The following is a 14260-nucleotide window of genomic DNA, read 5'->3' as shown; positions in this document are numbered from 1 at the left end:
CACGCACGCTGTAAAGCACGCGAAACGTCGGATAAATTTAAAATTATGTCAAATAGTTGTAAATTTATAATAATAATACATAACTTTAATCCGGTAAAAAGCGTTTTTCTTTAAATGTGTAAAAGTTATGTAAATCAAAGACAATACTATGTGCAACAGTACGGACTGGAAAATGCAAACAAAATTAGACGACTGGAATTCAAGAAAACAAAGGCATCTCGTCTCCTAGCATCCATAAATTTTCTTAAAAGATGCAGAGACCACAACATCATCCCCAACTGTGTACGATTGGCTCCAAGAAAGGACATAGTTGGGAGCGCCAGTATTCTTGAAACAGCAAGTAGAAAATTGTTAATTAAACTTGTCGCCGGACATAGAACAGAGTATCAACGACTAAACGTTCAAATCCAAAATGAAACGGAGGAACTTCGTGAGATATTATCGGAAACAGATTGGAGGCAGTGCATAAACATCTTAAACACTCGGGCTCACAACAAATTCAATAACTGCAAAGTCACACAAATAAAAAAGTTTGAAAAACTAGCACAGAACATCAATAGACAATTGTCAAACGTCGCGACTTTAAATGACACACCCGATAGCAGTCAAAACGTCACTGTCATCAATCTGTCGAAACAAAATTTGGATAAACAAACCATTGAGGTAGGGATTCCGTCGTTGCGGGTATAAGTGTTTACACGTGTTTCGGATATCATTATTTAGTATTTTCTATTTTTTCTCGTAGTTTAATGAATATAAGTTGACTTATCCTATTGGTGGTGGTTAATTAATAACATCAACTAATTACGTAAGTTATTTTTATTTATTTGTTATATTTCTCCCTTTACTTTGTTATATTTTTGGTAGTCTATAATGGAGAAACGCCCTCCAGACCCCCCTGATCCTCCGGATAGGGTCTCTTCTCCGGTGGAATCAATGGATTTATCCACCCCACCGCTTCCCCAACCTGGTGTCAAGCGCAGACTCGATACTGTCCATGAAAGTTTAGTGGAACCTTCCAAAAAACCAATGACTGATGTCCGGTCATCTGCTGATGACGTCAACCCAGGATTTTACTCCCATCCATCACTCACTGGCTCTCCCAAGTCATACCTTGTCAATGACAAGGGCCCTTTTTTAGTCCATGTTTCTTGCCCTGAATCTGACCCATCCGCTGGTACATCAATCCGCCCAATTAAATTTGGTCATTTCTTGGTTAAAAATAAAATACCCAACATTGTTCGAGATGGTGTTAAGAGAGTGGGACGTAATAGAATATCTGTTGAGTTTAAGTCGGGCTTAGATGCTAATAATTTTGTGTCTAATCCCATTGTACCTTCCAGCAACTATTCTGTTACGATTCCTAATTATAATGTTTCCCGTATGGGCCTTGTGAGAGGTGTCCCAGCTGATTGGTCGATGCAGGAATTTGTCGAAACTTTGGAAGTTCCCGAAGGTACTGGTATAGTCCTCAAGGCCAGACGCCTTAACCGCAAGACAAACTCCGATGGTCAAATTAATTGGATACCAACGCAAACTGTGGTTCTAACCTTTCAAGGTCAATCCCTTCCTGAGAGAATATTCTCTTGTCATAGTTCCCTCCGCGTTGAAACGTACCAACTCCCTACAATTCAGTGCCTTAACTGTTGTAGATTTGGTCACGTAAAGTCACAATGCCGATCGAAGCCTAGGTGTTTTCGATGTAGTCTAGCCCATTCTGGTGATGAGTGTAATATCCCTGAAACAGAGTCATTATGTTTATTTTGTACTGCCTCACACTTTGCGACCAACAAAGCTTGCCCTGAACATAATCGACAAAAAAATATAAAGAGTTGTATGTCTCAAGAGAACATTTCTTATATCGAAGCATCGGCTCGGTTTAGACCTATCAGTGGCAAAACTTTTGCAGATTCTGTTAAAACAACCCCCTCCTCTTTATCCCAGCCCATTACTTTACCTTCCCAAGATTCCTGTCAGACTACATCTTACAGGAAAACTATATTTCTCCCTTCTCGCTCTAGACCTACATCAGGAAAATCCTTTGATAAGGCGGCCCATGAGGCCATTACTTCCAATTTACCCTCCTCTTTACCCAATGGTTGTGCCGTAAGCTCCCCTTCCCTTACAAACAATGAAGTATCCCCAAATGAAAATCTTCTCGACTGCTTATGGGCAGTCATTTGTAACATGCTATCCAAGTATGATGACATCCCCATACCGTCCCACGTTGCCCAAAAAATTAATTTGCTCCACTCATTCGTCACCAAAAATGGCGAATTTAGTAATTCAGTGGAACTGTAACAGTGTTCGCAGTAAAAAATCAGAATTAACCTTTCTTATCAATAAATTCGCTCCATCTATTCTAGCCATTTCGGAGACTTGGTTATTGCCGGGTTCCCGCTTTAGGGTTTCTGGGTATCGATGTCTCCGAGATGACAGGGATGATGGCTATGCTGGCTGTGCCTTTTTGGTCAGCCGATCCCTCACCTTCCACTCATTATCTCTTCCTCATTGTGATGGTATTAATGCTGTTGCTATGAGAGCTTTTAATATCTCGTTTATTTCTGTTTATGTTCCCCACCCCCACATCGACCTCATTTCTGATATACGTTCTATTATCCTTTCGGTTCCTCCTCCTGTTGTCATGTTGGGTGATTTCAATGCCCACCATGTTTCTTGGGGTTGTCATTCCTCAGATTCTTTTGGGTCCCTTCTACTAGATTTACTCGATGATATAAACATAAGTGTCTTGAATAATGGTTGTCCTACGAGAAGGAGTCTTTCATCTCAGAATCCCGCTAACGCAGTGGATTTATCACTTTGCTCTCCTGATCTTTTCCCTTTTCTATCCTGGCGTGTTTTTAAGAGCACTTGTGGGAGTGACCACTTCCCCATTTTAATTGATCTCCCAACCAATTTAAGGAACGTTACTCGCCCTTCCCCTCTTTTAAAATTTAAACTGAATCAGGCCAATTGGTCAGACTTTTCATCTTCTATTGACTCTAAGATAGCTGCGCTCCCCGTAGTCTCTGCTGAAAACTGCTTATCTTCATACAATGATTTTGTCAACTCCCTCACCTCATCTGCCAGTTTACATATTCCACTCAAATCTTCTACACAAAGGAAAATTTCCCCTCCTTGGTGGGATTCCGAATGTACTGAGATGATTCGAAAAAGAAAAACGGCAGAAAGGTCATACAGTCTTTGCATGACCTTGGAAAATTTTTTAGTCTACCAACAAGCTTCTGCAGCTGCTCGCAGACTACTTAATAATAAGAAACGTCTTGGTTGGCATAAGTTCTGTGAGAGCATGTGCCCTGGTACCCCTTCGTCTGTTGTTTGGAGGCAGATCAGAAGATTCCGTTGTTCCCTCAATTCTTATGATGTCCCTTTTAATGATCCGTCTAGCTGGATTACCTCCTTTGCCGACAAATTGGCTCCTCCATCTGTCCCTTTTTATGATTGTCTTCCTTATAAGTATAATTCTTACATCCCCTCTTCAAACAGTCTAGATTGTCAATTCTCCTTGGAAGAACTTAACAAAGCATTAAATGGTCTCTCTGACTCTTCCCCTGGAGAAGATGGAATCCCTTATTCATTCCTCATAAATTCTTCATTAGACACTAAGAGGTACTTTCTTGATTTAGTAAACTGTTTTTTCGATCTTGGAATTATTCCTGAATCGTGGAACAGACAAATCGTCATTCCGCTTCTAAAACCTGGCAAAGATCCATCAGATTTCTCTTCATACAGACCTATTGCTTTGTCTTCTACCCTTTTAAAAATTATGGAACATTTGATTAAATTTCGTTTAGAATGGTTTTGTGAAAGTAACAATATCTTTGCAAAATCCCAGTTTGGTTTCAGGAAAGGCTTAAGTACGATGGATAGCCTAAGTATAATAACGACCGACATTCGCATTGCTTTTAAAAAGAAACAGTTCCTGGTGGGTGTTTTCTTGGATATCGCATCTGCGTATGACCACGTGCTGGTTCCGGTGCTCAGGCAAAAAATGCTTCAGCTGAGTATTCCTGAGAAGTTGGTACGTTTTGTTTGCAATGCAGTTTCGAATCGTTATATTATTATAAGATCTCAAAATACGGAGCTGTCTCCTAGATCTATTTGGAGGGGCTTACCTCAAGGTTCTGTTTTGAGTCCTCTTCTGTACAACATTTACACCTATGACCTGGAGCTTGTTGTGAATTCCTTCTGTCAGATTCTTCAATACGCGGACGATGTAGCCTTATACTTTTCATCAAATTCTATTGAAGAGGCATCATCACGCCTAAATTCGGCTTTGGATTATTTGGGTGATTGGTTAAATGATCATGGTCTCTCTATTTCTGTGCCCAAATGTTCGGCGGTCACGTTTACTACAAAATACAAGGTTCCACGGTGTAACATTTCATATAAAGGGTCCTTGGTATCGTGTTGTAAGCAAGTAAAATTTTTAGGCCTTATTTTAGACTCAAAGTTAAACGGTGTTCCTCATTTTAACCATGTGATTAAAAAAAGTGAGAAAGGTGTTAATGTTCTCCGTTCATTATCTGGTGTGAGGTGGGGAGCACACCCCTACTCGCAAAAGCTTTTATACAATGCTGTGGTACGAAGTCATTTTGATTATGGCACCTTCCTTTTAGATCCTGGCAACAAGCAAGCCCTTGATAAAATTTCCAAAATTCAATCGAAATCTTTACGCATCATCCTTGGTGCTATGAAATCCTCTCCCATCAATGCTCTCCAAATAGAATGTGTTGACCCCCCCCTGTATTTACGTAGACAATTTTTAAGTGACCGCTTCTTCATCAAAGTCCTTCAATACTCTTCACATTCCATCTTGTCCAAATTACGTCGCTTATCTAATCTCACGATGCCATCTAGTACAGGTAATGTTCCATGCCTGTTACACAGTTTTAATAAACTTTCTCGTCTTCCTAATCCTGTTGAAAGTTTCTCTAGTAATCCCTTGTTTTTAAATAGTTATGAATCCCTCATTTTTGATCCTAAAATAATTTTAAACTTTGGAATTGAAAAAAAATCCACCCAAGCTTCCACTTGTTTTCTGGAAAAAATTTCAAAAGACTGGCAGGGTTGGTTACCGATGTATACTGATGCTTCCAAGATTCCCAATAATGAGTGCATCGGTGCGGCTGTATGGGTCCCTTCATTCAAAACAGTATTGAACTTTAAACTTCCTCCATTGACCTCCGTTTTTTCAGGTGAAGCTTTTGCAATCCTAGAAGCGGTTTTGTATGCTGAGTCCCACAACCTAAATAAAGTTACAATTTTTTCCGATTCTCGCAGCTGTTTACAGGCAATTCTTTCCAATCCATTCAGGTCTAAAAAAAAACATAATACGATTCTAAAAATAAGAGAAGCTTTGTTTAGGTGTAGTAAAAAAGATATTCATATTGTACTTTTGTGGATACCTAGTCATTGTGGTATAGCGGGTAATGAAACTGCTGACTCTTGTGCAAAAGGTGCTATTTTCTGCGGATCTTGTCAGCATCCCAACATCTCGGCCCACGACCTATCAGCTCTTGCGTACTCCCACCTTTTAAAATCCTGGACTATTGATTGGCAATCTTCTAAAGAAAAAACTGGCAGGCACTATGCTAATATTCAGTATTCTATCCCTTCTTCGCCGTGGTTTTTTAAATATAAGTTTTTAAACAAAAAGGTCACGTCTATAATCTGCCGTCTTCGTATAGGGCACGCTTGTACTCCTGTTCATCTAGCCAAAATTAAAATTAAAGACAGTTCTCTCTGTGAGTGTGGTATGGACGAGGGCTCGACAGACCATATATTTTTTAACTGTTCTTTAATTAATGACTCGTTATTTGACTATCTTTCTCCAGATTTCCCTCGTCCATGTAACCTTAACTCCCTACTTTCCCTCCCATCCAGCTCGATCGTCAAAATTTTAGGGAAATTTATTTCTGTTAATAAATTAAAGTTATAAATAAGATTCTCCCCTTCATACCTTGTAGTAAAATGTTAACCTCTTGTATATATTATTAGATGTCTGTGTGTGTTGTATTTATTGTGATGTCATTTTTGTTTTGGGTAACTCTGCTTAGATAAAATTAAATCTATCAAAATTATCAAATCTATCCTCACTGTGTGAAGACTTAGAACGTGACATTGGCGGAATTGTGATTTACACAGATGTCGCCATTATAAATAAAGTGAAGTGAAGTGAACCATTGAGGTACTAAACAAAGGCTTAAATTTTGCAACGGCACCGCGAAAAATCCCTCACGAAGAAATTGTTAGTTACGTAGAGGAATGTATATTCAAAAATACGATACCAAAGGATGAGGCTGAAACCATACGGCAAGATATCTCGTGCATACTGCGAGCAAGCAAACCGCCAAAAAGAAACCTCACCTTCGCTGAAACAAAGGCTCTCGCGGAGCTAAAGGCGAACGAAGATTTGGTAGTACTCCGAGCTGACAAAGGGAATGCAACCGTTGTTATGGATACGTCGGAATACGAAAACAAGATGGCTCTCCTCTTAAACGATGTCAATACCTACAAAAAAGTCGATAAAGATCCCACAAACAAGGTAATAAAACAAACATCTAGCCTCCTTACTAAATATTCTGAAACACTGTCATTAGACGTCAAATCTTTAACAACAGCCTGCGTAAAACCTCCAAAAATGTATGGATTGCCAAAAATACACAAACACAACAATCCTTTAAGACCCATAGTCAGTCATATCGACTCACCCACATACAAATTAGCCAAACACTTAGTATCAATATTATCCCCTCTCAGGGGGCACACTAGTGCTCATGTTAAGGACTCTTACCATTTTGTGGAAACATTGAGAGATCTAAAATTACTCCACAATGAAACCATGGTGAGTTTTGACATTGAGTCACTATTTACAAACTTACCACTAAATGACTGCCTAGATATCATTGCAAAAAGACTTAGGGAACAGAACATGTCACCAGATTATGTAGATATTGTAAAACACTGTCTCACATCAGGATACTTAATGTGGAAAGATGAGTTCTATGTGCAGGTTGATGGAGTAGCCATGGGTTCTCCAGTGTCACCTGTAGTCGCTGACATCTTCATGGAGGACTTTGAGGAGAGAGCTCTAGCCAATGCCCCGGTTAAACCTCGACTGTACAAGAGATATGTCGATGACACATTTGTAGTACTCCCCAATGACAAAATATCTGCATTTCTAGCACATTTAAATTCAATACACAAGAACATTAAATTTACTGTTGAACAAGAAAACAACAACTGTCTGCCCTTTTTAGACATTTTAATTATACGCAAAGCAGATGGCACACTAGGTCACACAATACACAGGAAGGCAACCCACACAGATAGGTACCTCAATGGTGAATCCCACCACCACCCTTCACAACTGCTTTCTGTCGGTAAATGTTTGTTTCAGAGAGCCCAGCGTCTTTGTGATGATGCCCACCTCGAGGAGGAACTACAGCATGTCAAACAGGTGCTACACCGAAACAAGCTGCGCATCCCCCGGCTACATCACAAAAACAAAAACAAGACACAAACAGTTCCCCGCCAGCCAGCCTACTTGCCATATGTAAAGGGAGTTACAGATAGAATTAGCCGGATCCTAAAACGAGCTTCTATTCATACAATTTTCAAGCCGCACAAGAAGATTCAGCAATTCCTAAGACCAATCAAAAGTAACACCCCATTGCAAGATGCAGGTATATACAAACTGGATTGCGACTGTGGCCTGTCTTACATAGGGCAAACTAAACGCAATATGTCCAGCAGACTCAAAGAACACATTGCAGACATAAGACATAGACGACACACAAAATCAGCAGTCTGTGAACACATACTAGATAGGCCTAATCACTACATACGCTTTGACCAACCGAAAGTACTTGCGAAAGAGAAAAGATTATTCCCAAGATTGGTACGCGAAGCCATTGAAATCAAAAAACACCCCAATTTCAATAGAGAAGACGGCCTAAAATTGTCAAACACCTGGGATCCAATAATATCCAAATTAAAATCTCAAAAAGAAAAACAATCCGCGAAAATAGAGGACACCGTGAGCCATTTTTGCCAAAACCCTCCATCTTTTAGTCGATACCAACTCCGGGGAAACAAATACAGATAAGGCAACTTTCTCTGCAGCTGTGATACCTTTTGACATTCAACATCTTTTGTCTTCAGTCACCGTGACCACGCACGCTGTAAAGCACGCGAAACGTCGGATAAATTTAAAATTATGTCAAATAGTTGTAAATTTATAATAATAATACATAACTTTAATCCGGTAAAAAGCGTTTTTCTTTAAATGTGTAAAAGTTATGTAAATCAAAGACAATACTAATGTAAAACATATGCATTATGTACAAATCAATATTTTTTTAAACAAACCTAATTGTATAAAATTCGTTAATTAAATAGGTAGGCAAATTGATTTTACTTTTACAATTGGACCATAATAATGTTTCTAAAACCTATGTTTATTGTGACACTTATGAAATGAGCATTACAAGTTATACATAATACTATGTAATTGTATAGTGTGTAACAGACAACTGAATTTGAATATATAGGTCAACTAAATTAATGTTACTGTACTAAATGTACTATGCTGAAATAAGTGAGAAATTATTGGTGTTCTTTTTTAATTTCCTCTTCTACATCATCATCCCAATCACTTACCAACTTTCTTATATCATTGTGTTTTTTACCCTCTTGTGGCTCAACTTTCTCTGCGGTCAACTTGTCACTAATGATATCAGTTGTATTTTTTATTACTTCTGTTGGAATCGCAGACACAGAATCAGAAATTGTTTCTTCTTGCGAGTTTTCTTCCCAATCATTAAGTAGTGAGGAAATTTTTTCTTGAGGTATGTTATCTATGTTTTTGTTAGTTTCTGATTCATTACTTTGCAACATACATTCAGGTTTATCTCCATCTACTTTTGCTTGAGTCAACTTAATAGAAGGATCCGTTCCTTCTTCTCCATCATCATCTGACCATTCTGATGTAAGATCTTTTATAATTGGCTTGTTAGTATTTTCATAAGGTTTTTCTTCCATAATTTCTACACCCATCATTTTAGGAACTACCCCTATATCTCTTGCTATGTTTTCAATTGTTTCCTCATCTTCAGTTTTAATACATTCATCCTCCAAACTTATTAGTACTGGTTGTTTCTGTTCATCAGTATCTATTATTAAATCATCTTTTTGTGTTAAAGTATGTTCAGTTAATGTATTTTCTATTTCAGAAATCTGTATATCATTTGTATCTGAAGTAGATGTGTAATGTAAAAGGGTTTTTGGTTCAACAGTTACCATTTTAGAAATAGTTATAGTAGCTTTGTGATCAAATTTATCTTGTTCCATTATGATATTATTATGATTTTGTTGAAGATCAGATGTATTTAAGGATTGTTGATTTAAATGTGAATTTGCATTGTTGGATTCTGGTAGACATTCAACTATGTCATTAGAACCTTCTTGTGTCTCAGTAGTGTCTTCTATATGTTCACAAGTTACAGATATGTCTAGTTTTGAATTATCACCAGGATTTTCTTCCTTCACACTCAATATGACAATTTCTTGATCATCAATGTTAGTAGAAGGTTCCTGTGGCAATTCTGTTGAAGTTTTTTCTCCTGAAACAACTATTATGTTTGATTCAACATCTTGATGCGGATGTATCAATGCATTAGGTACTGTTACACAGTCACCTTGTTCCTCCTTAGATTCAACTGATTCAGCTTGGTTTATAATGGAGTCAGGTTGATCAAAAATAGGTTCTGGTTTTGGTTCTTCATCTATATTAGCCTGCATGTCTTCCATATTAGATTGTTCAGGGATTGGATTTTCCGTAATTGCATGGGGTTCTTTAGTTTCAAGATTTTTTTCTGATTGTACAAGATTTTTTTCTAATTGTACAAGATTTTCTTCTGATTGTACAATATTTAATCCTACTTGGGGTGAATTTATAACCATAGATTGACTGAGAGAGCTTAAGGAAGGCAATTTACTAATAGGAATTAATGTTGTATTTTGAAAAATAGCTTTGTCTGTTTTGGTAGATTTTACTATAGTGTCAGTGTCAGTACTTAAACAGTTGTTGTTTGCTGAAATATCAGATTCATCTAAGTTTGGCAACGATTGAGGTGAAGGAACCTCCAGACCTGGTTTCACTATCTCAACTTGAGGGATATTATTAACAGGATCACCATCATGCACTTCTGAAGCTATAATTTGCATTTCTGTAGTAGCAATCGGCAAATCATTTTGCCAAGAATTACCTACAGTAGTGTTATTTACCACTATTTGACCAGCCATTATTGGAGATGTAGTTGTCACAGTTTCAAAATTTTGAGTAAAAATTGCTGATGATTGGATGAATTGATTGTTGAGACCTTGAGAAGATGTTATTAACTGATAATGTTTGTTTTGTTCACTAACTGGGTGGCTGTACACAACAACTATATTGGAGTTGTCTGTAGTATTAGATGCTGAAATATTTATGGGAAATGTTTCAGGAATAATCATCATTTCATTTGATTGCGGATTACTTAAATTGATACTATCTCCAACGTCTGAATTTGATGTTGCCAAAACTGTCAAAGGTTTATCAGAAACTCTGTCATCAAATATTATAGAGTGATTTGAGGAAAGTAAAGCTTTATATTCCTCTTCATTAGATACCACAATTTGTATGGGCTGATTCATAGTTGGATTAGGTTTTGATAGAGTGAGTTTGGATGTTTCAGTATTATTATGAGGTGTTGTAGAATATTCACAATGTGAAGTCTCAGAAGTTATTATTTCTTCTAACTTAAAACTATCAGTTTGATAGTTTTCTGTGAAAAAGAATTCATTATTGTCTAGTACTACAATACTATCTTCTTTTTTTTTTGGTTCAGATGAATCTATAAAGTCTGATTTAGACACAACTTCTTGAATTATTTTGACTTTTTGAGGAGTACCAGAAGAGGGTGTTTTACTCAAGCCAGCATTTAATATTTTCTTTTTAGAAATTGGAATTAAATTAAGTGGTGGCTTTTTAGTAACTATCTCAATATTTCCATCTGATCGTTGCTGCACATTATAGGAAGTTTCATCATATTGATTGTCAAATGATCCAGGAACATTAACTTCTATGTATTTTGTTGGTGTCCCATCCCTATTAGTATCTACATGAATCTGGGATTCCTTTTCATCGTCAGAATCTTCAATAATGCCATCATTTTTGGCAGACTCATAATGATTTGATTTTAAGTGGGCATATAAATTTGAATCTCGTGTAAACATTTTATAGCAATAGATACACTGTGGGCTTGGCTTTTTCTCAGCTGAAAACTTGTGACCAGTTTTCTGAATATGTTTTAATAATAAAGTTGAGTTATGAAATGAAGAAGCACAAATCGCACATCGAAATTTGTGGTTGTCAGAATGAGACATTTTATGCTTCACTAAGAAAGCTTCTGTTAAGGCAACATAGCTGCATATATTACATTTAGGGAAGTGAAAAGCTCGTGGTGGTTCAACTCCATGCTTCGTGTATAAATGGTGGACCAAGTAGTTTCTCTTTGGTGATTTCAAACCACAATATTCACACATATTTGACACTGGTTTTTCATTATGAACTTCTACTAGATGGCGACGATAGTTATAATAACTTGTAAAATGTAATGCTCTGCCAGGAGTGCCACATATCAGACAAATCCAAGGACCCTTCACATTTTCTGCACCCATTGCTATAAGTCGTGCTGCATCTTGAGAGTCAACTACGTCTGTTTCATAAGTAAAATCTGGTACTTCAGTTTTAGCCTTTAACAATTTTGGTTCTTGTTTCTTCTGACTATTGGGGTTGTTCAGTATTTTAAGTTTTATATTCTTATTGCTTTTTACCAAATGAGGATATTTCTTAAGTACCTCACTTATAATTTTTGCATGATCCAAGTGGCTTTTTTCCTTTTTATCTTTTTTTTCTAAAGAGATTTTTGAATCTTTAATTAAAATTTGATCAAAAAGTTGACTAGAATCTTTTTTTTCTTGGATATTTTGTTGTAAGAAAAGTTCTGAATCATCAGGACTTGTTTCTCCTACATCTTCAAATATGTCATTTGGTGTGATTTTTCGACATTCAACAATATCCATTGTTGTTGTTCCAGATAAAAACTTCTTTGAATTAGATGGTTCATCAAAAATTCTAGCTTTTTTAGGAGTGTAATATTTAGTTGTTTCAGGGTGCACCATTAAAGGCTTAGATTCATAAGAAAGACTTGTGAAAGAGTTATCAAAGATATTATCATCATCTAATTCAGCAGGTAATTCATACCGCGTTGGCTTTGGATCCTTATTTGAATTTTTTTTCTGGATGGATTCCACTGGCTTTAAACTTGTTTCCAAGCCATAGGCACCATTACTACACAATAGAGTTTCTGAAGTTCCAAATTTTTTTTTTGCTGATGCTTGTTGATCGTTTGGAAAAGCCTTATTAAAGCTACGCTTTTTGATCTGTGCAGTTGGAGTTGCAGTAGGCGTAGATACTCTTGGTTCAATATTTCGGCTGTACCGTTTACCATACAAATTAGGTTTGACTCTATGAGCATTTAAAAGTTTAGTCAAGACAGGCATGTTCATGATTAAAGATGTTTGGTATAGTTTTTCAAGTAAATCCATTTTAAATTCCAGCTGTCCAGTATACATGAAGTTAACAATAGGGACTACTACATCGGCCTGTAGATCATCTGGCATGACTAAGCAATCAGAATACATTTCACAAGTTCTTTCTAACATCTCAAAATATTCTGTGCATGAATTAAGGACCAACCTATGTACTTTAAGTTGTGCATTATCTTGAAACTGAAGTGTGAGATCGCAGTAGTCAGTACGGTTAAAGAAGTGCTTTAACCTCTGAAGGAAATATATTCCCCAGTTATCCACTTTCACTTGCTTTACGTCACTCATTTTTGTGGGTTTTGATATACATAACCGTAATTCACATACTGTAATAGAAAAAGGATCGATTAAATAATGAATTTATAGAACTATAACAGTAAACTGTGATCATTTAATACATTTTTACGAGCATAGCATCTTATCGATCGTTCCTGACGCCACGGCCTGAAAATTGGCGAGCGTAGGAAAATATTTTCTTAAATTCCAAACTTATCAAAAGCTTAAATTTTGCGCCATTTCATTAAATTGTTTATTTCCTTGAACTTACCTATAATCTACGATTACCACTACGATTTCAATATTATTTCACATCACCAAACAACAAAATTTCTAGACACCAAATTCGTTCTTACTTGACAATACAATCACAAGATGGCGGTATATAACTGTATCGTATAGAGTAGATGGTGACGTCAATATTGAAAACGTCAAAATAGCGCTTGACAATAGTTCAATCATATGTCTTTTTAATTCATAATCATCAAAAACATGATACTGATTTTTTTTTTAATATTTATCTATGTTTTAGAAATTCAAAATATATTTCATTATTTCTTATTTGTGTCTCCTTTTATAATATTGTCAAAATCAGGCACTCAAGTGATACTACTCGACTAGTGTCTCCCTCTTTGTTACTGGAATATTGATCAATGTTATTTTCGTTATAAGCAACGCACGTTTAAATAAAAAGATTGTGTGTATTGAAAACGATTTGGATGCAAATTTTTGTTTTCATAATCGGATAATAAATAGCGATAGATGGCACTGTACTAGGATAGAAACAATTTTTAAATAAACTAAGAATATAATTTATTAATAACGCAAGACAAATTTGGAGAAGGATAAACGTTTTTTACGTAACGTGCGTTGGTTAACTAATATTATTTATGCACGTTTAAATGTTATTGGTATAGTTAGAGATAGAATAAGGATTCTGTTGTAATAGTAATACTATGTTGTTGTTTTACGTAAAAACATTAATATTGAAATTCCTATTATTATTATGTTTCAATCTGGATTAATAATAAAAGTAATACAGTGCCTGCTGGTTAGTACGTAATCAAAATCAATTAAAAAAATTGTGTACCTACTAATAAAATGCTCAATTGAAATATGTACTTAGCCAAGGAATTTGTCCAGAACATATTTAATTATTTCTTAAGAGTTAATTAGCACTACGCAGCATACAATATGTATTCAATTTTTAATCAAATTAACAGCTAAGCCAACTTTAATATTTGCCGATTCCGGAAGACCTAAGAAGATTTAATATTTTTGATAAAGAAACTCATTAATAAGTTAGACT

At 36.2% G+C, this 14260-nt stretch overlaps 2 protein-coding genes across 3 annotated transcripts; one reads left to right on the top strand and one right to left on the bottom strand.

The window, feature by feature from the left end:
- Nucleotides 1-44: 44 nt before the first annotated feature.
- Nucleotides 45-8131, top strand: LOC125050378. The gene is made up of 2 exons (XM_047650167.1): nt 45-663; nt 6212-8131. The coding sequence occupies exons 1-2, from the start codon at nt 115-117 to the stop codon at nt 8129-8131; spliced, it is 2469 nt and encodes an 822-aa protein (XP_047506123.1). The 5' UTR covers nt 45-114.
- A 213-nt stretch (nt 8132-8344) lies between these two features.
- On the bottom strand, nt 8345-13349 carry LOC125050377. 2 transcript variants are annotated; one of them, XM_047650165.1, is made up of 2 exons: nt 13223-13349; nt 8345-13001 (listed from the first exon to the last, which is right to left on the bottom strand). In XM_047650165.1, exon 2 carries the CDS (start codon nt 12961-12963, stop codon nt 8632-8634), a length of 4332 nt encoding a protein of 1443 aa, XP_047506121.1. In that variant the 5' UTR covers nt 12964-13001; nt 13223-13349; the 3' UTR covers nt 8345-8631. The 2 variants fall into 2 exon arrangements, with proteins under 2 accessions (XP_047506121.1, XP_047506122.1); XM_047650166.1 differs by lacking the exon at nt 13223-13349 and adding an exon at nt 13074-13191.
- Between the last annotated feature and the right edge of the window lie 911 nt (nt 13350-14260).

Source organism: Pieris napi, chromosome 6 (genome assembly GCF_905475465.1).
Source record: "Pieris napi chromosome 6, ilPieNapi1.2, whole genome shotgun sequence".
In the NCBI taxonomy this organism is placed as follows: Eukaryota; Metazoa; Arthropoda; class Insecta; order Lepidoptera; family Pieridae; genus Pieris; species Pieris napi.
The sequence above is the reverse complement of the archived record's forward strand: the minus strand, read 5'-3'. Positions and strand labels throughout refer to the sequence as shown.

What these genes read in the sequence shown, in the direction of transcription:
- LOC125050377 (XM_047650165.1), bottom strand. Translation starts at nt 12,963, where the DNA reads ATGAGTGACGTAAAGCAAGTGAAAGTGGATAACTGGGGAATATATTTC.
- LOC125050378 (XM_047650167.1), top strand. Translation starts at nt 115, where the DNA reads ATGTGTAAAAGTTATGTAAATCAAAGACAATACTATGTGCAACAGTAC. An exon ending in TGGATAAACAAACCATTGAG is followed by an intron (nt 664 to 6,211) that starts GTAGGGATTCCG and finishes TGAACCATTGAG; the next exon opens with GTACTAAACAAAGGCTTAAA.